Source organism: Sinocyclocheilus grahami, unplaced genomic scaffold (assembly GCF_001515645.1).
Source record: "Sinocyclocheilus grahami isolate Dianchi unplaced genomic scaffold, SAMN03320097.WGS_v1.1 scaffold137.1, whole genome shotgun sequence".
Taxonomy (NCBI): domain Eukaryota; kingdom Metazoa; phylum Chordata; class Actinopteri; order Cypriniformes; family Cyprinidae; genus Sinocyclocheilus; species Sinocyclocheilus grahami.
This window is the reverse complement of record NW_015505316.1, coordinates 2257661-2278796: the sequence shown is the minus strand read 5'-3', so window position 1 is coordinate 2278796 and position 21136 is coordinate 2257661. Positions and strand designations below refer to the sequence as shown.

Here is a 21136-nt window from a genome sequence, read left to right as displayed (position 1 = left end):
CGCTTTTAGAGTAGGCCAATGAGTGGAGAGGCACATATTGTCAGTGACAGTAGAGCAAGGTGCTTGCAACTAGATGTAGGATATTTCTATCTTCTGGATGTAGGCTCTGGAGTGGATTTGTGTGATATTGCTGCTAGAGCATAAACAGAAGTTTGATCATCCTCAGCTGGGTAGTCTAGATTGATGTTTGATGATGAAAGATCTGAAACACCCAAAGACTCCAAGATAAATCACTGAGAATGTGTCTAATCCCAGCACCAACCAACATTTTGTTGTTTAATATCAAGACCCACACCAAAGAAGCAGCTAAATGTCTACCCATAATAATCATTAGCAGATCAAAAAAAAGATCTGTTTTTAATGTAAGGGCAGCAGTGAGACAGAGAAACCACCGGATGCAGAGCTGTCAGGTGTGAATTCAATGCTTGACGGATGAATCGATTGCTTAAGTCATGCCAGAGGGAGTAAAAGAGCTATTTTGTGTGACAAAAGCTTTATATCCACCTTTTATAATGGCTAGAATGGTGTCTCGCTCAGTAAATTCAAAACCACCAACAGATCAAATGACGGGAAATCTGGCTAAGGGGTCGGAAGAAGGTGAGGGAAAATGTGCACACCTGCAGATACCCAATTAAACCCCAAATAACAGGCTAATATTAATTACAAGTACACCTTTTAAGAAGAATGTGCTTTATGCCTACTCTTTCATACATGTTATGGTGTCCAGAATTGAACACTGAAAGGACATATTTTCTATAATAATAATAATGTTTATTTTAAGAAGTTAGAGGCACAACCAGAAACCAAGTCTCCCTTAAGCAAAACTGAAATTTCTGAAATGAAAGAGGCGCACCCCAATATCTTATATGATTTAGGTTGAGACTGTGGTTAGCACTGCATTCTTATTCATGTGCTTTGACAAATTGAGCTGTGATGCCCGTGGGTGACCTGAGTTCCTGGCTAGGTCATATTCCCAACCATCTTAGTGATACTCTTTATTCTAAAATCTTCTGAACCGTTCTACAGCCTTACAATACTTGATAATGTGTACCCTCTAAGGACTTACCTCAGAGATGTTATCTATACGGAAGGGTGGGGGCAGCTGGTCAGTGTCACTGAATGAGATTTGATATGTTGCCCCTTTCAAAGCAATCTCAGCTCGGAGGAAGAAGCAGTTTCCCAAAGTGTCCCTATGGAACACATAATGAGAGGAAAAATGTCTATGAAATTGAGAACTCCTCTCTAAGTCATTTTCTGTTCTGTTCAACTATCTCTAGAGCATATTTGGTGGCACTGGGTACCTCATGTTGATGTGGAAGGATTTAGGCTTGTTGACCTCAAAACCTCCAGACCAGGTGTAGTTGGGAACATCCATGAGACGGACACAGAGAAGCTGATCGTAGTCATTTCTGGGCCAGTGGAACACAACACTAGAGCCTGGCAGGGTGGAGATATATCCCTCTGGATTTGCAGTACCCTACAAGCAAACAAAATGTTATCAGTTATTATCCTGTGTCTTTTATTAGGAATATCTAAAACATAGCACAATGACAAACACAATGAAAACATGCATTCCCACCTTTCCTCTGACAAATTCCCGCTGAGAAAAGGCTAACTTGTGAGATGATCGATTGTCAAGCAGGTATCGTGGAGCAAAGGTCACAATGTGTGTGTCACGATAACGTCCTTTCCCTTTTCTCACATTTATTCCTATAATGAGACATTACGTTATATTATTACATCAACTTAGCACAGTGATGTCTACTCCTGCTTCTGGGCGGCCACTGTCCTGCAGATTTTGATATAAAACACACCTGAACCATCTAATCAGTGTCTTCAATTACTAGAAACATCCAGCGAGGTGTGTTAGTTGGAGCTAAATGCGGACGGAATTGTAGAATCCAGTCATAGAAAGGGAAATTACTGTATAACGCTATGGACTAGTGTCTGTGAATATTAAGCTGCAAAAACAATATTTAAATATGAATCCTGCATGTTCTCCGTGTCTCCATGTGAATAAATGTGAATTTAGTTTACTACACACATTCTGAAGCACGCATGACATGTTTTCAGCCTCCGCCGCCCCAATATATGAGTACATAAACATAATCTCTAGAACGGCTCTGAGAGTTACTTCATGAGCACGTCAAAACGTCACATCATATACAAACTGCAACTGTCACAGCAACCATCAAAATAAAAGTTTGGTTTAACTTAAAGAAACCGTGACAGAAATATATTACTGAATGTAATGACAGTACTACTACTAAAAATGAAATTATTAAAACATTATTTTCAAGGAATATTTACCAGAAAATGTATTTACCAGAAAAATGTAAACACAAAGCATAGTATTTCTGAAAAAAAAATAAAAATAAATAATAATAATAAATTAGTTTTTTTTTTAAATCAAATCGATTATTTAGAGATACTTTTGATTATTAAAATGTAATGAAACCATTAAAATGAAATCAAGAAAAATATTGGAAAACAGAATTTGGTAAAAATAAAACATTTGAGAAAAAAAAATGCATTTCATAGGGCCATAAAATTGCAATTTTTGTCAAACTTTTAATAAATTGCTGTTAAATTGTGTACGTTTCATGATTTCAATTAATTAAACAATAAATTTTAATTTAAACATTAAAACTGAGTTTAGAAAAAATAAAACGGAAAAACCTAAATTTGAGAAAAAAATAAAACGGAATTTGGGGAAAAAATCAAATGGATTTCACAGATGCTTATCTTAAAACAGGAAAGGCATTCCTTATTACCTATATTGTAGATGAGTCCGGGTCTGTTACCATGCTGGATGACTTTAACTGCTCTCACTCCACTCCCCCCATCCAGAGAGAAACCTTGGCACCATCCTGGAACACCATCTGGGTGGATCCCTTTACCGATCCGCATGGTGCACCTGTTCAAAAAGGACAAGACTTTAGAGAGCTTTAAAGGAATAAAGGTTAATTATGTAGTTAAATTACATTTCTGCTATGTTGAGTAATTAATAAATGATATAATAAATGAATAAAATGGTGGTGGAATTTATGCAGGCTAATTAAATAAGATATATAAAAGCATTTGATGAGTGGGGATGGTGGGAACACACAATAAGAATTCTTTGGATTTTCCCCTTCTCTTGCACTCACATATTGGGTTGCTCTTTGTCAGTGTAGCAAAAGAGCAATGGGCTCAAACTCCTGGCTAACTCATGCTCCTCAAACTGCCCAGCGGCATCCGTTTTCCCATTGTCCTGGCGAAAGATCAGAGGCAGCCCTGCAGACACAATAATCAATGGAAATATTACAGATGTGGTGCAGCACAGTTGTGTTCGGATAAGGTTTTGAATTCATATCATCAATCTATAGTCAATGCATAGATCTGAAAGCATACCAGTCTTGTTGACAAGCCAATAGGAAGCAGAGATGAGGATTTTTAATGCTCCATGGGCTCTGAGAACAATCCGTATGGTGAGACAGATCAGCCGTTTGTTGACATCATATAACCGCATGCGCACGACATAGTTTTGTGTACCGGGAGGGATGAGCAGCTCCTTACACATAGGAAAGTTCTCCAGGAGCACACCTAAGAACAAATAGCAAACTCATGATGCTTTATGTCAACAGAAATGTGGATTAGTAAAGCAACTTATGTTAAATATGTGATAAATTATCATGTACTCCAATTCACCTAATTCTAGATTTTGTGACGTGTCTGCTGCATGCAGCACTGCCTCTTTGCCTGGTTTCATGGTTCCCTTGATTGAGGTCCCTTTGATGTAGTAGTTAAGGTCACAGGGAAGAAGGTTGGCCAGCACCAGGGTGGGCAGCAGATAGATGGTGTGACCTGGTTGGCGGTAGATCTGCTTTGTACCTCCTGGGTCGAGGTCGAGCAGGACCGTGATTTTTGTAACATCACAGCTTCTGCATCATTTCGCCTGGGATCAAGAAGTCATAACCTCTAAGCTATGAACAATCCCAGAGTTGGAGAACCGCTGTAGTTACTATTCATTTCTATTATAACTGTGCCCCTGAGCATGGCACTAAAGCCAGGTTTTCTCCAGAAAGTTTGCCATGAAGCTATTGTCTATAAGTCACTTTGTATGAAAAAAAATGCCTGAAATTCTCATGAGAAAGCAAGTATAAACAATGGTGTCCAACGCTAGCACATTCAAAGCCAATTGTATTTATGAAAGAGACACCCTCTTCTACCTGTGTCTCAGTTTCTCCCGGGCCTCAAACTCAAATGGGATCTCCTCCCCTGGCAGCACCTCTCTCCACTGGCTGATGTTGTGCGTATCGTCGGTCCCAGGCCCATGCACATCAGATATGGAGTCAGCACTACTGCTGTGAGACAGCGCCACTCTGTGGACACAGCAGAACCACCTTGCATTTTTACAAACTATTAAATGCAGCTGAATATTGTAGGAATAATATATGCGTTCTTCTGACCTGGTTGGTGTGGTAGTGAGAGTAGCAAACAACATAGTGCATCCAGTATGGTTACGTAAGGCATAGGGCACAAATGGTTGTCTCCTCTTGGAGAGCTTCATATCCGCTGAAACAATGGCATGAATATAAAATAAGCCACAGGCTTTCATTAATCAGTGACAATTATACAACACATTCATTAACTCTGTAATAAGAAAGCATGATTTAAAGAAAAAGATGGCATCAGAAACTACCATTTAACACAAAACAGGTTTAATATATATGGTTGTAGGTTAAGGGACAGGGTAAATGAAGGGTTAGGGTTAGAGAACTCAGAGAACGAGGCTATCCTAAGCTCTATGACACCAAACACGATCTTCTGACTTCTCTATAGTTGGCTGCGCATCTATGAACTGTACCTCGGGCATGAATCTGCTGCTCGAGACAAGTCAAGCTGGTAGAGCTTCTAGTTCTAAGGTAGGCAAGAGGAAGACCTGACAGCAGAGAGAAAGGGTTAGGGAAAAGAGAAGAGATAGATACATGCTAGGAGTCTGTGGGAAGAGGGGAGACGCATACGGTCAAAGAGAAGGGTAGAATGAGACGCACACATCATGAGAGTATATGCTGTGGTCTTATCTTACAAACACTTTGAAAACAGCTCATTGTTAGTCACCAATTCAAAATGATATTAAGATTTATGTTTATATTCAAAAGAAATAAACCTGATTTAAACGGTTATTTATTTGAAAATACATTTATTTGATGGATTTACAGTTTCAAACCATTCAACATTAACTTGTCTAAAACTGAAGTGTGTGATTGTGAAGTGTTTTGATGTTAAAATACTATCCTACCATCCTAGCTTAAAATGTAGAGACAACAATAAAAAAAAATGTTCTGTAGGTTGATTTCTCAGGTTTGTCTGACCAGTGACCGACACAAAGAGTGTATGGGACCCCTGTTTGATAATCAGTATCTTTGTAATTACACTACCGTTCAAAAGGTCAGTAATTTTTTTAAAATAGAAATTAATACTTTTATTTAGTGAGGATGCATTAAATTGATCAAAAGTGACAGTAAAGACATTTGAAACTAGATTTGTATCACAAATAAATGCTGTTCATTTGATTTCTCTATTCATCAAAGAACACAGAAAAATGGTTTCCACAAAACTATTAAGCAGCACAACTGTTTTCAATATTGATAATAATAATAATAAAAATGTTTCTTGAGCACCAAAACAGCATATTAGAATGATTTCTGATTAAAATTCAGCTTTGACGTCACAGGAATGAATCAAACTGTAAAATGTATTTAAATAGAAAACAGTTAATTTAAATTGCAATAATATTTCACAATATTACTGTTTTTATTGTATTATTAATCAAATTAATGCAACTGTGGTGAGTATAAGAGACATGTAAAAAAAAAAAAATTATTCTTACTGACTCCAAACTTTTGAACAATAATGTACATATGGTGACACTTGTGGTGCAAAATTTACACCCTTCAGCTTGAAAAATTATGGATAAGGTGTATTAAGCTCTAATGTAAGCAAATATGTAACACAGTGTTGCAGTGCAGTTAATCTTTTTTTTAAGAGCTGAAAGAAAGTGCAGGTTAAGCAAACGGCTGTTACTCACTCTGGCCAAAGGAGGGGGGGTCCACTGATGATCCCATCCAAGACAAGGCGGCGGAGGACTGTGGCGACTGCTCGTCTTCCTTGCAGTAATCTGCTAACCACGAAGTCTTGGTGGTGCTGTACTGCTCTGTTTGTCAGAACGACAGACCACAGCAGAGTGTCAAAATTAACATACCACTCATAAATATGGAAGCAAACAGTTAGAGAAAAGCATGGAGGCCTATGAGTGTGTTTGACCCAGACTATGTACCCAGTAAGACCGAGGTGATGTTGACATCCAGCCTCTGCTTGGCTCGAACTCCGATCTTCAGGCGAGGAGGATGGAGCCGGCCTGCCGCCTGTCGCTGCCAATCCAGGAAACATGGCCAAGGCTCGATGAATGGCTCCCAGCCTATAGACCGGCAGACACAAATGTGTGTGCTCATGAATGTACACAGAAATACATAGTGAACAGTTTACACTCAGTTCACAATTAGCTCACATCTCAATCCTTGAAAATGACCCATATAGTCTTCCGTGGAAATGTGACATTAGTTAAAATGTGTCGAACAGAAAATGGTAAATGTGTCAAATGGAAAATTTTCTTAATATATATCAATTATTTTACATCCCTTTTTCCTCTGTTTTATTATTATTAATTTTTTCACAACTTCTAGCTTTAGTCTAGAGTCTAGAGGTACATTTTTAATTGTATATATATATAATGAAGGAGTGGCTTCGTAAGAAGCATTTCAAGGTCCTGGAGTGGCCTAGCCAGTCTTCAGATCTCAACCCCATAGAAAATCTTTGGAGGGAGTTGAAAATCTGTGTTGCCCAGCGACAGCCCCAAAACATTACTGCTCTAGAGGAGATCTGCATGGAGGAATGGGCCAAAATACCAGCAACAGTGTGTGAAAACCTTGTGAAGACTTACAGAAAACGTTTGACCTCTGTCATTGCCAACAAAGGGTATATAACAATTGAGATTGAGATTACATTTTGTTATTGACCAAATACTTATTTTCCACCATAATTTGCAAATAAATTCTTTAAAAATCCTACAATGTGATTTTCTGGATTTTTTTTTCTCATTTTGTCTCTCATAGTTGAGGTATACCTATGATGAAAATTACAGGCCTCTCTCATCTTTTTAAGTGGGAGAACTTGCACAATTGGTGGCTGACTAAATACTTTTTTTCCCCACTATATATACATATATATATATATACATACATACATACATACATACATACATACATACACTACCGCTCAAAAGTTTTGGATCAGTAACACTTGTAATGTTTTTTAAACAAGTCTCTTATGCTCATCAAGGCTGCATGAAAATGTTTGACCTCTGTCATTGCCAACAAAGGGTATATAACAATTGAGATTGAGATTACATTTTGTTATTGACCAAATACTTATTTTCCACCTTAATTTGCAAATAAATTCTTTAAAAATCCTACAATGTGATTTTCTGGATTTTTTTTTCTCATTTTGTCTCTCATAGTTGAGGTATACCTATGATGAAAATTACAGGCCTCTCTCATCTTTTTAAGTGGGAGAACTTGCACAATTGGTGGCTGACTAAATACTTTTTTTCCCCACTATATATACATATATATATATATACATACATACATACATACATACATACATACACTACCGCTCAAAAGTTTTGGATCAGTAATACTTGTAATGTTTTTTAAACAAGTCTCTTATGCTCATCAAGGCTGCATTTATTTGATTAAAAATACAGAAAATAAACAGTAATCTTGCAAAAAGTTATTACAATATAAAATAATGGTTTCTATTTTACTATACTTTAAAACATAATTTATTTATGTGATGCAAAGCTGAATTTCCATCAGCCATTTACTCCAGTCTAAAGTGTCACATTATCTTTCAGAAATCATTCTAATATGCTGATTTATTATTAGAATTATCATTGTTGGCAACAGGTGTGCTGCCAAATTTGTTTTTGGAAACTGCGACACTTTTTCAGGATTCTTTGATGAATAAAAGTAAAAAAGAACAGCATTTATTCAAAATATAAACCTTTTCTAACAATATAAATCTTTGCTATCACTTCTTATCAATTTAACACATCCTTGCGGAATAAAAGTTTTAATTTCTTTCAAAAAAAGAAAGAATAAAAATGTACTGACCCCCAAACTTTTGAACGGTAGTGTATATTGTTAGAAAATATTTCTATTTTAAATAAATGCTCTTCTTTTTAACTTTTTATTCATCAGAAATCCTGGGAAAAAGTATCACAGGTTCCAAAAAAATATTAAGCAGCACAACTGTTTCCAGCACTGATAATTAATCAACATATTAGACTGATTTCTGAAGGATCATGTGACACTTTATACTGGAGTAATAGCTGATGGAAATTCAGCTTTGCATCACAGGAATAAATTATATTTTAAAGTATATTAAAATAGAAACCATTATTTTATATTGTAATAATTTTGCCAGATTACTGTTTTTTTGATCAAATAAATGCAGCCTTTATGAGCATAAGAGACTTCTTTAAAAAAACATTACAAGTCTTACTGATCCCAAACTTGTGAGCGGTAGTGTATATGTATGTATGTATGTATGTATGTATATATATATATATGTATATATATATATATATGTATATATATATATATCGCTTTTAGCGACTTACAGTGCATTCAGGCTATACATTTTTTACCAGTATGTGTGTTCCCACGACCCTTTGCGCTGCTAACGATTAAAATGAACATATATATATATATATATATATGTTTTCATTTTAGTTTTCATAATTGTATGTGCTTTTCACATTTTCACTAGTATATATATGTTTTATATTCTATTTTTATATTCTATTTATACTTTAAGTTATTTACTTTATTTAGTTGCCAAATTTGTAACTAATTTTTAAATAATATTTACAGTATATTTTGTTCTATTTAAGCCTTATTTGAAATACCTGAAATTACCTTGTCATCTAACAAAGTTAAATATTAAATGTCCTCTTTAGCAAAACCCAAATATATGAATATCCATTTTCATACTGTCCATAATAATGATATAATGCCTAAATTCACTTTAGCTTATATAACAATATAATTGATTGTTTTAGACAAAATAGTACTCAGTTTTAATATTATGTATTGGTTATCAGCTATAGCATATAAATAACTATTAGGCAGAATTTTAATAGCAGTGCATCTCTACATTCCAGGTATAAGTTAGTTTAAGCATCCCCTTTCAATGTCTCAGATTTTAATTTAAACTCCATACTTACGGAGAGATAAAATGGGATAGTTCTATAAAATGACTCTTAAACCAGTGAGTTAAATGTTATTTGAACTGTAGAAAGGATTGACTAACTTTTGAGAAGGTACTGAGATCCAGGGTGGCACACAATGCTGAGATCTTACCTGAGAGTTCTCTGTTGTAATAATCTCCAGACAGAGTGAAACTAGCCTTGCCTTCCTTTATAGACCCAATCCTCTGGAGAACATAAAGACCTGCAATAGAAGAGAAAAGCTGCTAAAGAACGTCCTGCCTACAGTATATTTGATATTATGGAGTATCACAGTATGCGGCCATCCTCACGTGAGAAGGTGAGCTCTGCCAGAGGGACGTCACAGTCCAGGCAGTCATCGATAAAGCAGATACACACGCTCTCTGCCTTCACTTCCACTCCAGATAGGGGAGGAGCCGAGTGGCTGCTGGAGTCTGAGTCGGTTCGGCTTCGGCCAGACATGCTCTCTGCGTTCTCCAACAGCCATGTGGCGGCTTGGTCCAACTGACCTGTAATTCAAAACACACACACACAGACAATGGATCATCACACAATTCACACGTTTTTTCTGTGATTTTGGTAGACAAGTGCACTGGTGTACCTTTACAGTGAATGAGTGCCCGTCTGCAGTCTTCCCTTTTGAACCCAAGATCCTGTAACCGTTTAAGCTGACCCTCTAAAATAAAATATTTTAAGAAACTTCAGCAAAGCTTTTTAAATAAAGGGATAGTTTCCCCCCAAAATAAACAAATCTTCGCAGATATCTTTGAGATATTCAAATAGAAACAATATATTTTTTATCAGTTAACAAACCCAGTAAAGCCTCTGTCTTTTGCTTAAAGCTGTCCTTTGATTTGGATGGAGTGTCTGTGCTGGCAGTGGACGCTGAAATCTCAGCTTCTGTGGCAGTGTCCGAAGGGCCGGTGGATCCTGTGGTTGGAATGGACTTGGCTATTGCCAGGAAAAGCAGCACATCATTGTAGGAAAGACGGATGTCTAGAGCTGGAAACTGGATCTGTGGGGGAAACGAAATCTTAAATTGTGGACCTATATAGTTCATCCTGACCTGTGGTTCAATTTAACTGAATAGTGACCTCCAACAGAGGTGGAAAGTCCTCTATGTTGAAGGCATCAAGGAGTCCTGAACTGCTCTGGTACGTTGGGCTGCCACAGAGCTCCATTTGTATATTGACAGGATCAATGATAGACAAAGCTGTTTCCTGTTCACTCCCAAGTCGACAGGAGAATACCTAAGCAGGGGTGGAAGAAAACAAAAAAATTTAACTACAACACTGCTTTCTTTTGTCATGAATACTGTAAAATCATAGTATCACATTACCTCAATGCCTGCTAAGCTGCCAGAGAAAGGCCTGTCCAGAAGTTGAGGCTTGTAGGTGAGTACAGTAGTGCCTTTCAGAATGATAGCATTGGTGTCCAAACATGAAGAATCTTCAACGACCACAAACTCTGTCCCTAAAGGAAAAAAAGAGAGCAGAAATTAGACAATGCAATTCCAGATATAGAATTTTTTTTTATTGTAATAATATTTCACAATATTACTGGTTTTACTGTATTTTTGATTAAATAAATGCATCCTTGGTGAGCATAAGATCAAGGAGTCCTGAACTGCTCTGGTACGTTGGGCTGCCACAGAGCTCCATTTGTATATTGACAGGATCAATGATAGACAAAGCTGTTTCCTGTTCACTCCCAAGTCGACAGGAGAATACCTAAGCAGGGGTGGAAGAAAACAAAAAAATTTAACTACAACACTGCTTTCTTTTGTCATGAATACTGTAAAATCATAGTATCACATTACCTCAATGCCTGCTAAGCTGCCAGAGAAAGGCCTGTCCAGAAGTCGAGGCTTGTAGGTGAGTACAGTAGTGCCTTTCAGAATGATAGCATTGGTGTCCAAACATGAAGAATCTTCAACGACCACAAACTCTGTCCCTAAAGGAAAAAAAGAGAGCAGAAATTAGACAATGCAATTCCAGATATAGAATTTTTTTTATTGTAATAATATTTCACAATATTACTGGTTTTACTGTATTTTTGATTAAATAAATGCATCCTTGGTGAGCATAAGAGACTTCTTTCAAACATAAAACATTTAACTGCAGTGTATGTACACTACAATGGGTATTTTTATATACAGTCCAACCAAAATTTATTCAGACACCTTCAACATTTCTCACATTATCACAGTTTATTTGCCATAGTTTAGAAAATGGTAATAAAATATGACAAGAACTCACAGAGTTAAACTGTGTCAGAACAAATTCATCTTGATAATGTCAGATAACTTTGATAGAAGGGAATGTAATGAATTCGGTTGAATAGCTGTCAGCTGTTACATTCAAGTACACAATTAGATAATACCAATTTAGGTCAACCAATTACCAAGCAATGCTTAATTTTGTTCAGTCTGTGGTATAAAAAGGTCGCATTAGCAATTAAAGAAAAAACACTTAAGCAAAACAAGGTCAGGTCAAAGTGTCTGAATAATTTATGATACCAAATGTTTATCAATTTTACAGATAGTCCACTGTATGAAGAAATTTTGGGTATATATGTCACGGTTTACTTTATTTTGCTATCCTCACTTACATAAATGAACTATTGCCTGCACCCACTAGTAAAACAATATCAAAAATTATATCTGGTGTCTGAATCATTTTTGGTTTGACTGTAGCTTTTGAATTTTTGATCTAATCAAGAAAAGCCCTGATCTAATTCAATGAAATTTATACATCACAATTGTAAGATTTGTGTGTCCAAAAATGTCAGGACTTTACAATACACAGTATTGTAAAGATGTTACCTGTCACATTGATTTTGACCTCCAGGTATTTATCTTGAGTGACTGGCACAGTGGATCGTTTAGTGACCACGCCACTCTTGACTGTTCTGGGCATGACGGCTCCTGTGCCGCCTTGGTCACTGCTGCCACTAGGCCAGCGCTGGTGGGTAGGCGCTGCTCCTTTTTCTGCAGGCATGTGCAGAAAGTCCCTCACCAGCTGTAGCCAATCAAAAATGAGGAAAACTCGCAGATTGTTTAAAACCACCGTGAAGCATGAGGAGTCCCGCGTAGATCTGTGTGAGAGAGAATATATAGTAGAACAAGCATTTAGTCTTTAGATGCATTTAAATGCTTTCAGTGGCAGCCCCAGACCTGTAATGTAGCTCCAGCTGCAGTGAGGCTCGGTTAGCGCCGGTCCTGGACGGCTGCAGAATGCAATCAAACACATTGCGTTTCCCTTCTGTGGGGCCACTGCTCCCAGTGAATCGCGTGTCATGTGCCAGAAGTGAATGAGACACCAGATTCACAGACTTGGAGCTATTAGAGAAACTCTCGAACAGGAGCTTCGATTTCATAAAGTCAAACCTTTTAGGAGTAAAAGAGTAAGCACATTAGTTATCCCTATGGTAAAGAAATAAAACATTTTGAACAAAGAAGTACCTGGCCAAGGAGTGGTTATGGCCTGTAGATTTAGGGTTGTCCAGTAACTCCAGACTGACGTCCTTCATGTCCACCAGAAGAGACAGGGATGTGTACACATCACCACTTAACACGGTCTGCAAGATGACTCTTGTATTAATACATTGTGAATAACCTGCAAATATTCTTTTGGGCTTTGCCTTTAGTACAGATAGGACTGTTCAAGAGGGGATAGGAAGCGATGGTAAAAGAATCAAGAAATTACCAAATCTAATTTATAAACAAATTAGCCATTCTACATAATTCATATCAGTGGTCAGCAATATTTTAAATTTTTCTTGTTAATCACAGTTCCACTGTTTAACGACACTTCCATTAATACATTGTGATGGCCCGCAAAGCCTGAAAATTACTTTAAATAAACACATTTGCCATTCTTAAAAATTTATATCAGTGGTAATTTTTTCAAATGAAGGGTAATTTTTTAAATGGTGGCAAGCTAAAAATCATATGATAAAGAAATGCCGGTTTTAACTGTGAACAACAAAACAATTCGCATTTAAAAAGGATTATCAGCAAAGTTTCTGTAATAAGCTTACATAGGTGCTGGGGTCTTGGAGATTGTAAGGTCTGAGGAACTCCTCCACAGGCTCTCCCAGGTTGTGCTCCAAGAGTCCGCGGATCAGCTGATACCTCTCCAGGTCTAGGGAGCAGTGGACAGAAGACAGGCTGCCGTGGATAGACATGTCCGGGACAGCATGACTTAGTTCCCTAAGACAAGGTGGAAATGAAACACATGTTCAAAACAAAGACAAATAAAACCTAAACTGGGAGTATGTTTAAATAAGGCAGAAAAGCTTAAGATACATAAGGACAGCTGACTGACTTGTCAAGGTTGCGCTCTACTTTCAGCTTTAGATAGCAGCGCTCCTTTAGCAGCCTCTCTCCACTCCTACGAACTGCGTAAGATGGGAAGATCAAGTCTGTTTCCAGATGCTTTGCATCACTGTCACATGGTTCACAGGGCAGCCGCTCTGCTGCAAAGATGTCCATCTCCTGAAGGTCCAGAGCTATACAGTCCAGCAGACACACATGGTCTTCTGTAACACAAGGGCATGTCAGTTACCACATGAGTTCAGGTAGATAAAAATATACAGAAGGTATCTCAAGAATTAGTCCACTAGTAAAAATTTCCTCACAATAAAGTGCATCTCAGATTCTGGGTACTAACCTGGACTCGATGGCACATCTGCTTCTGGGATGCATTCGAGGCCAGGCTGGGGTCTGCCCAGGGTAAATCCAGACATTGTGCTGGAACTTGAAGACTTTTTATCAATAGTCTTCCTAGCATCCGAGGCAGACTGGGCATCCTTCACGCGATCCTTCAGGAATGATTATTATTTTGTAAATCAACAGCCAAAGAGAGATCATTTTAAAATTGCAACCAAAATATGAATTGTTAATTATAGAAGCAGTATAGAAATGTAATTGGAAATAAGATGTGTGATCTTAAAACGTTTAGATTTAAAAGATACTATAACAAAAGTGTGAGCTTAGTTCAGTGTGCACTGCAGCCAAAAGACTGACATAGAAAACAGTGTTGGCATCAATTCCACCATATATCACTCATGTAGGATAATTACTTCAAAGTCACAAATACTTTGCTAATCTTCAAAGACATGCATGGCTCACTTTTAATATAAAATAAAGGTATAGTTCACCCAGAAATGAAAATTCATTATTTACATAATGTCATCTAAACACCATAAAAGGATGTTTTAAATAATGTTTACATAGATCTTTGCCATACAAATGCAAATAAATAAATAAATAAAAATCAGCATACAGTACATAAAACATATAAGTGAGTAAATAATGAGATACTTGTCATTTTTGGGTGACATTTACATTAAATTTCACTGAATTGGAAATTCAAATGGAATTAATTTAATGTGAAACTCCTTGCATAAGTCATGAAAAAAGCAAAGAGAGAAGGGACACCATCATATTACCAAATAAGAAACACACATCCGATTAGCATTCCCTGATACCTTATAATGTGAGGGATCCTTGTATGAATTAGCATGCAAAATCAAATTCTTCAAACACAAATAATAAGATGAATGTTAATGTTCATAAACTGTTGTTGTTAATTTGGGTCTCATATTCACACAACCTGTAGACAACCACACAGGGATTAAATTAAAGGTGAATCCACACTAATATACTTTTTCTACAAAAAAACTGTGATCTTAACCATGCAGAGTAAAGAATGGGACTACATCCATGAAGCAATTTCCTCAATGCTTGTTTGAGAAATTCAATTTAAGCTATCAACCCTCAATGCGTTTCCCCACCCCCAAGTCTTTTTTACATTATGAAATCATTCTCAGATTGCATCAAACCGACAGTAAAATGCTCCTTAAATGCATCCCACAGGTGCAGAGTGGTGGTGTAGTGTGTATATGGTGATGGTAGGACTCACCAGAGAAGGGAAAAAGGTATGTGCCATTGTAAGTTTCTCTACCTTATCTCTGAGAGAGAAGGTGCCACGAGTGCCAGCAGGCAGGAAGCGGTTACGCACTCGGAGTTGGCCCAGGTTGGCCACTATGAGGCGTTTAGAGCGGGAGCTCTCTGGGATCAAGAGGACAGGAGCACCTGCCTCAATGTCCAGTAGCACACGCGGAGCTCGCTGTGGGCGCTCACGCACCTGTAAGGTAGAAGGTGAATTAAAACAATCCCCTTTAAAGATCACTGCAATGTCATGACGGCCTAGAATTAAATGGCATCTCACTACATGTCCGAATAAAGTCATCTATTTTTAAATGTTAAGCTAATTTAGAGTGATTATATTAAGGTGAACAACATGACAGCATTTTACATTTTCTGTTTATCATGTGCAGACCAACTCAGCACAAAGTCGTTCATTAAACTTCAAAGTTAAAATGATCAAATGAAACTTGTTTTCAGTTAGCATTCTAACATATTAGCACAGCGCTAACTGGTTTAAAAAGCACAGCATTTTGATTAGCTCGATCAAGAATGCACAATAACCATGTTGTCTAAAACACAGAACAAAACAATTATCTGTGAAAGCAACAAAATTCTCATTTGACCTACACATCTGGGCATTTCAAAATACTTCAAAGAAAACCAACCCATTTGCAAGATAACACTGATGGTAAGATGAATTAATCAAATCAACAAAAACCTGTTAAGTAGATCCAAATATTGGTACTTTTGCTAGTGCAAAGCGGAAAAAGGACTGAGAGCAAGACACAAGAATGTCCTAATGGGTAACTGCTGATCTCTAGCCTGTGGTATGTAAGAGGGGATTAGAGCCAGGACAGCTCAGTGTCCAGCCTCATCACCAGTGTCTCCAGTTTGAAGGAAATGGGTGTTGACAACAACTTGTATAACTCTATTTTGTCTCTGCAGGGAAGGATTGAGGACATCCAGCTGATTACCCAAATGGTTATCTGAGCAGCAATGGCTGGTCTGTTTTCCCTGGGATACATGCATCACTTACATTAGGTTGTAGTGCAAAGCAGCCTCAAGGTGGGCCAAATAAAATTTAAGGATGCTATCTCAACATTTCAATTTATTGTCTAAAGTTACAACTGAACAAACAGAATTCAAATGGGCCCTTACAGCCTGACCCTCAATGGCTGCTCTCTGCCTGCCCAGGACATCCTGTAGCTGTGTGAAGTGCTGGATGAAGGCCACCACCTCAGCCTGGAAGCGCTGGGTATGGACATACTGTACTGAGGCCATCTGAAGAGACACCTTCATATCATATTCTCGCTGTAAACAGGGGTCAGGTTCGCCATACCTGGAGATAGAGGCAATGTCAAAATTAAATTATGGACACAAAAAAATTTGAAAATGTGGACCTGTATGTAATATGCATAAAATGATAGAAAAAAAGAAAATACTTGTGTATGTCATAGACAAGGGCCTCTCCACCATGTGTTGTGAATCTCTCTCTGTACAGATCACCGTGGGTTGTCAAATCACTCAATGACAAACTTCCCAGACTTCCTTGCAATGCCAGATCTCCATCTAAAAGTGTGGTGTACATAAAACATACATTTTTAGAAAAAGCTTTTTTCTGATTTGAACAAATATTATTAAAATTATACACACCAATCATTTCCATATGAGTAAATAGTTTAGAGACACTAGCTTTAGCAAGCTCGTTGGATTTCTTCCTTAGTACCAGTGATAAAGAGTGAACCTGTGGAGGAAGTACACAAGTCATTTTCTTTAAAGTTTATACTGTCCATAATTTTTTGAATGTAAGGAAACATATGTTGTTCATTATATATTCTTTTTAAAAACATTTATTAATTGATATAATTATTAAAATTTCTTGCATTATTTTTTTACTGTACCTTTAAATCTAGCTTTGTATTGACCCTTTCCTCAATCTCTGTATACAAATCTCCCAGATCATTGAGGGTACTATTTTCCAGTGAGTGTTCAGGTGTAGGCTGAGGTGTGGTGGTAGGCACTTTCACAGCATGGTTATTAGCAGTAGAGCCAATGCCAAAGAAGTCTAGAATCATTACCCAGGTTTGCAGTGTGATGAGAATATCAAGGCAGTTGAAGTCCACATCCACACTACGGCCGATACTGCCATATCGTGTCTTAAACTCTGGGTGCCGCCTATCAACCATTAGCACGTTGATATGTACCAAAGAATCATCAAAGTCTGGCCGTGGGTGTGGAGACGGAGTATGGCGGGATGGGGATGGAGGAGGGGTACTGGGGCACTCTGCATCCTTCTTGCTCTTCCGACTGGATGCAGATGGTGTACTGGGGTGCCTTTGATAGAATTGGAAAACATTCTGTGCTTCTTCAAATTGTGCTGGAAGAGAACGGGGCATTTCTGCGCACAGAACATTGGACGTTGTTGGGCAAGATTGTGACAAATATTCCTTTGGACTGAAGGTGGAGGGCTTTGGTGCACCTCTGGACACCATAAGGTGTTTGTACTTTGATTCAGGGTTTTCCTCTAGCAGGTCTTCCATTAACAAGGAGTGAAGGGCTAGTTGGATGGAGACTGAATGGGGATGATCTTTGGTGAAGTCCCCCTCCAGGTCTTGAAAGCGCAGACTGACCAACCCTTGACATCCTTGGCTAAGGTCTCCACTCAACTGCACTTGCAGCTCTGAGACCCGAAAGATGGCCCTCACTTGGGTAAAAGAGGGAGGCTGGAGAGGGGGGCTCTTGTTTTGCAGTGGAAGTGTTGCTGAAAGGGATGAAGACAATGAGGAGTAAGAAATGCCAACATAAGGAGGGTCACGAGCAAAGAGTCCACCTTGCAGATCAGGGAAGCGATGCAGTTTAGTGGAGGAAGGAGTGGGAGGTGGTGGTGTGGGGGACTGACTGGGCGTAACTCTCTGATCTTCGATGAAAGAGAGATTATCGAGAGTCTGAAGGACCTGCTCATACACAGGCTTACACAGACACACCTGACAGAAAATGTAACAATTTAAAAATATGGAATTTACATATGACAAAGGGACAACTGTTATGCATTTGGGTAGTGCTTTACCTGGACGGCATTAACAAATCTTCCATCCACTTTCATTAACCCAGTGCTCTGGTAAGGTTCTTCACTTGAGAAGGTAAAATGTAAGTTTTCATCAACAGGGACTTTCTCAACAGTGAGCTGGATGGTGGCATCTTTGAGAATATGAAATGCTGAAAGAAGACAGAGATGGAGATGTTCAAAAGTGCCTTGAAAGGACTTAAATATAAAGAAGGGGGAAAAGCTTCATGAATTCACCAAATTTTATTTCCAACTTACCTTTTCCTCGGCTCAAGTACTCAAAGAAGTCATGTCGTGTAAATTGTGGCTCGTTCAGATTAATGTTGCCACCATGAGAAGGTGAGGGTCCAGACGTGGTGCTGCTGTTAAGTTGTGCTCCTTTTCTTAAAATCAAGTTGCTTGTGTTGACTGAATAGAGTCTTATATCTTTCACTTCAACCTGCAGTTTCTCCCCTTCTGAGTCATGCCCTGTAACAAAGTTTTGAATTCGTATGCTCCCTAAATGTCCTACAAGCAACTCAGGGTGACCAGGTTTTCTAGGAATAGACACAACTGGGGATTCTATACTGACATCTAGAGTCAACTTGACCATAAAAGAATCCAATCCTGGTTCCTTTTCAGGGACACAGAAATAGTCTTCCTCAAATGGGTCAAGTGTCCAGTTACACTGACTCTGCCTCCTAGATCTTCTGTATGGGTTCTCAAAGAGAGACACCATACCACTGTACTCTGCTGTTTTTGTTGCCAATACAGTAGAGACCTTTGTAGCTGCAGTTTTCAGCATAGACCGGAAGTTGTCTTCTACTTCATTTGCTGATAAACTGAGTTCTTTCAGGAACTTTGCTGAGTGGTTATAGTGTAAAGATGCCATCTGAAGTTGGAGGGAGCATTCTCCCTGAGATTTTTCCATAAATCGGAAACTCAAAGCTTCAGAGGGAGCCATGCCAGGAATGGAAAAGAATGCCACACCATCTGTAGAGGAGCTGTCTTCTACACTTCCAATACTGACCACAAACTGACTTCTGCCACCTTCCTGAGTCAAGTCTACGAGCTGAATGCATCCTAAAGAACCATTGACATCCAATCGACTTCCCATTGAAACATTGACTTTTGTGCCATTTACACTGGCAGTAGCAATTTTCATGCCTTTTTTCTCACCTCCTAAAACGGTCCCGGTGGTAACAGTTCGCAAAAGCAGCAAGTTTAACCTGTGAATTTCAACAGTTAACTCCTTATTCTGGACATAAGTGGACTGATAGGTATCCTCATTCTCTTCTCCATTAGGCAGTGGTGGTAGCTGTTGTGTTGGAGAGTTTTCATCTTTGGGGAAAGACTGCTGAAGGAATTTTAAAAGCTCTACTATGGTTTCAGGGTTAAGGATGATATCCAGGTTGTTGACCTGCATGGAGGTGACCTGAAGAGAGCGGTCCAAGTTCATAGACGGACAGTCTGAGCTGACAAACTGGTATTCCAACTTAATGAGTGCCTCCTGGTCTCTCAGGGGAGAGCCCCGTGGAGATGCCTTGTCAAAATTAAGATCCGAGGAGTCCCTGCGCAGACCTGGCAGTTCTGGAGATTTACCGTCTGGTGAGACAGGTGATGTGGGCTGGCTCTCTCGCAGACTTCCAGTAGGTACATCAAAACTTAGGTGTTTATGTGATGCAACAAGAAGATCAAAATCAGAGCCATACGTCTGCAATGTGTCCACAAGGTAGAGTCCATGGACTGTGAGGGAAACCATAGCATCATAAGGTCGCTTTACAAAATGTGACTTTGTTCCAAATACTTTCAGAACAGAAATATACTGGCCTCCACTTTCAATGCCAAGTTGCATGTAGTTGATGTTAAACTCTACAAGCAGAAGTCTAGATTCCACAAGCACCTCTCGAGTATGTTGCTCAAGTGTCATCACACTCTTGGTAAGATTTTTATCAGAACTCTGGAGCTTCCAATCACTATCTTCCCTCTGAAATATCTTCTCATGACGAAGTATAAGAGGGTCAGGGGATTTGAGGTTCTCCCCATGTTCGTCACCTCCATCTGCCCCTGAATTACCAAGTCGAGCCAGGCAGCTTCTCAGGGCAGTCATCTTCTCCAGGTTGATGTGCACTTTAAGGTCTGGTAGTGTTCCAGAGAGAACAGCCCCTGGAAACTGAGGGTCTGATGTGTATCGTAGCCTTTGCTCTAGCTGTAGTAGGACATTGAATTTCTCCACCACATGAGTGGGGCCCACTTCACTGTCCTGTAGATGCTTCCAATTGTCTTTATAGTGACCGACCATGATCTGGAGGTCATTGAAAGATAAGGTGTACTTCTCATATAGGTTTTTGCTGACAATTTGGGCACCTTCTGTTGACTTAAGGCTGGTAATATCACAGGGCCTCTCTTGACCTTTGACATCCACCTCTTTCTCTGGAGGTGGAGTCCCAGGAGGTGTTGCTAATGGTGTCTGGAATTCTTCATCACTTTCTCCTTCTGTCTGAGAGGTCTTAGGACTTGTTTTATGGTCTTCTGTGGGAGGACAAATAAAACTGTTACAAGTTGCCATCAACTGCAATAAAGTCAGAATGTATGGAAAGGCTACAGCAGAAAATTTTATTTGACCAGAACCAGTTACCTTGGGAATTAGTAAGAAGAATTCGCCCAAGGTCTACAACAACTAGCATGGGGTCTTCAGACTGAAAATCATCTGGGAAGATGACTTGAGGGGCACATATATCTAATTTCATAGTCCAGTGCTTACTGTTCTCCTGTGAAAGAAAAACCACAGCAGAATTATTACTTAATATCTAATTGAGAC

The 21136-nt window shown here is 38.7% G+C and overlaps 1 protein-coding gene across 1 annotated transcript in view; it reads right to left on the bottom strand.

The window, feature by feature from the left end:
- LOC107591132 (vacuolar protein sorting-associated protein 13D-like) overlaps positions 1 to 21136 on the bottom strand; it is a 41783-nt gene that overhangs the window by 12664 nt on the left and 7983 nt on the right. Inside the window, exons 18-49 of the mRNA XM_016280174.1 lie at positions 20954 to 21086; positions 18595 to 20847; positions 18340 to 18488; positions 17174 to 18256; positions 16926 to 17016; positions 16715 to 16841; positions 16431 to 16611; positions 15307 to 15489; positions 14011 to 14161; positions 13666 to 13879; positions 13379 to 13550; positions 12801 to 12916; positions 12513 to 12725; positions 12162 to 12433; positions 11157 to 11290; positions 10432 to 10587; positions 10151 to 10352; positions 9939 to 10013; positions 9649 to 9846; positions 9471 to 9560; positions 6323 to 6463; positions 6074 to 6199; positions 4850 to 4924; positions 4452 to 4557; positions 4210 to 4364; positions 3691 to 3873; positions 3394 to 3585; positions 3150 to 3276; positions 2775 to 2917; positions 1580 to 1710; positions 1302 to 1477; positions 1067 to 1190 (exon numbers count right to left, since the gene is read on the bottom strand). Coding sequence (XP_016135660.1) covers positions 1067 to 1190; positions 1302 to 1477; positions 1580 to 1710; positions 2775 to 2917; positions 3150 to 3276; positions 3394 to 3585; positions 3691 to 3873; positions 4210 to 4364; positions 4452 to 4557; positions 4850 to 4924; positions 6074 to 6199; positions 6323 to 6463; positions 9471 to 9560; positions 9649 to 9846; positions 9939 to 10013; positions 10151 to 10352; positions 10432 to 10587; positions 11157 to 11290; positions 12162 to 12433; positions 12513 to 12725; positions 12801 to 12916; positions 13379 to 13550; positions 13666 to 13879; positions 14011 to 14161; positions 15307 to 15489; positions 16431 to 16611; positions 16715 to 16841; positions 16926 to 17016; positions 17174 to 18256; positions 18340 to 18488; positions 18595 to 20847; positions 20954 to 21086 — 7872 coding nt within the window. The remainder of the gene's footprint in view (positions 1 to 1066; positions 1191 to 1301; positions 1478 to 1579; positions 1711 to 2774; positions 2918 to 3149; positions 3277 to 3393; positions 3586 to 3690; positions 3874 to 4209; positions 4365 to 4451; positions 4558 to 4849; positions 4925 to 6073; positions 6200 to 6322; positions 6464 to 9470; positions 9561 to 9648; positions 9847 to 9938; positions 10014 to 10150; positions 10353 to 10431; positions 10588 to 11156; positions 11291 to 12161; positions 12434 to 12512; positions 12726 to 12800; positions 12917 to 13378; positions 13551 to 13665; positions 13880 to 14010; positions 14162 to 15306; positions 15490 to 16430; positions 16612 to 16714; positions 16842 to 16925; positions 17017 to 17173; positions 18257 to 18339; positions 18489 to 18594; positions 20848 to 20953; positions 21087 to 21136) is intronic.